General features: G+C 33.7%; 1 protein-coding gene across 1 annotated transcript; it reads left to right on the top strand.

The window, feature by feature from the left end:
• Positions 1–231: 231 nt before the first annotated feature.
• Positions 232–1056, top strand: LOC125824129 (aspartic protease inhibitor 1). The gene has a single exon (XM_049503490.1). The coding sequence runs from the start codon at positions 250–252 to the stop codon at positions 910–912; it is 663 nt and encodes a 220-aa protein (XP_049359447.1). The 5' UTR covers positions 232–249; the 3' UTR covers positions 913–1056.
• The last annotated feature ends 319 nt before the right edge of the window (positions 1057–1375 follow it).

Raw genomic sequence — 1375 nt, 5'->3', positions numbered from 1 at the left:
AATTAATAATTCAAGATATATGAAAAAGTTTGCGATAAAAAATAAACTTATTTGAATTCTGGAATTGTCACAAAGAAATTAAAAAAAAAATTGGTAAAGATTTATTATAATTGAATGAGTAGCTAGTCGGACCACTACATGCTTAAAACATGGCAAGGAATATGAGTGTGTTATCACTCTATAAATAGAAGGCTTCATTAGTCTAGAGAACTAGTCACAAGCAATCAATAATACACAAATAAAATCAATATGATGAAGTGTTTATTTTTCTTATGTTTGTGTTTGTTTCCCATTTTGGTGTTTTCATCAACTTTCACTTCCCAAAATCCCATCAACCTACCCAGTGAATCTCCTGTACCTAAGCCGGTACTTGACACAAATGGTAAAAAACTCAATCCTAATTCGAGTTATCGCATTATTTCCACATTTTGGGGTGCCTTAGGTGGTGATGTGTACCTAGGAAAGTCCCCAAATTCAGATGCCCCTTGTCCAGATGGTGTATTCCGTTACAATTCCGATGTTGGACCTAGCGGTACACCCGTTAGATTCATTCCTTTATCTAAAAATATCTTTGAAGATCAACTACTTAACATACAATTCAATATTCCAACAGTGAAATTGTGTGTTAGTTATACAATTTGGAAAGTCGGAAATCTAAATGCACATCCAAGGACGATGTTGTTGGAGACGGGAGGAACCATAGGGCAAGCAGATAGCAGCTATTTCAAGATTGTTAGATCATCAAAATTTGGTTACAACTTATTGTATTGCCCTATTACTCCCCCTATTCTTTGTCCATTTTGTCGTGATGATAACTTCTGTGCAAAAGTGGGTGTAGTTATTCAAAATGGAAAAAGGCGTTTGGCTCTTGTCAACGAAAATCCTCTTGATGTCTTATTCCAGGAAGTCTAGTTACAAATAATGCCTGCAGCTAGACTATACTATGTTTTAGCCTGCCTGCTGGCTAGCTACTATGTTATGTTGTAAAATAAACACCTGCTAAGGTATATCTATATATATTTTAGCATGGCTTTCTTAATAAATTGTCTTTCCTTATCGTTTACTATCTTATACCTAATAATGAATCTTCGATGAACTTGAACTTTATCTTGATCTTGACTTTTACTTGAATTCAAGGGCTTCGAGCTTATTCTTGAATATGACGGTCTTGATTTTGATCGTTTTTAAACTTGAATGCAAGCATTAGTTATACATAGGTTGGAGAAGAATATCAAACAAGGTACTAGTACCACAAGGCTAATGCATGCATTTTTTTTTTTAATACACTCTACCAAACAACCCTTATATGTTTCAGCATACATAATAAGATTGTTTGCAAAAAAAATTAATGTAGGAAAAATAAACTCCAATTACA

This window comes from Solanum verrucosum, unplaced genomic scaffold (genome assembly GCF_900185275.1).
Source record: "Solanum verrucosum unplaced genomic scaffold, falcon-dt-bn FXZP01000088.1, whole genome shotgun sequence".
Classification (NCBI taxonomy): Eukaryota; Viridiplantae; Streptophyta; class Magnoliopsida; order Solanales; family Solanaceae; genus Solanum; species Solanum verrucosum.
Note: the sequence above shows the minus strand (reverse complement) of the source record. Positions and strands in the feature narration are given on the sequence as shown.

What these genes read in the sequence shown, in the direction of transcription:
- LOC125824129 (XM_049503490.1), top strand. Translation starts at nt 250, where the DNA reads ATGATGAAGTGTTTATTTTTCTTATGTTTGTGTTTGTTTCCCATTTTG.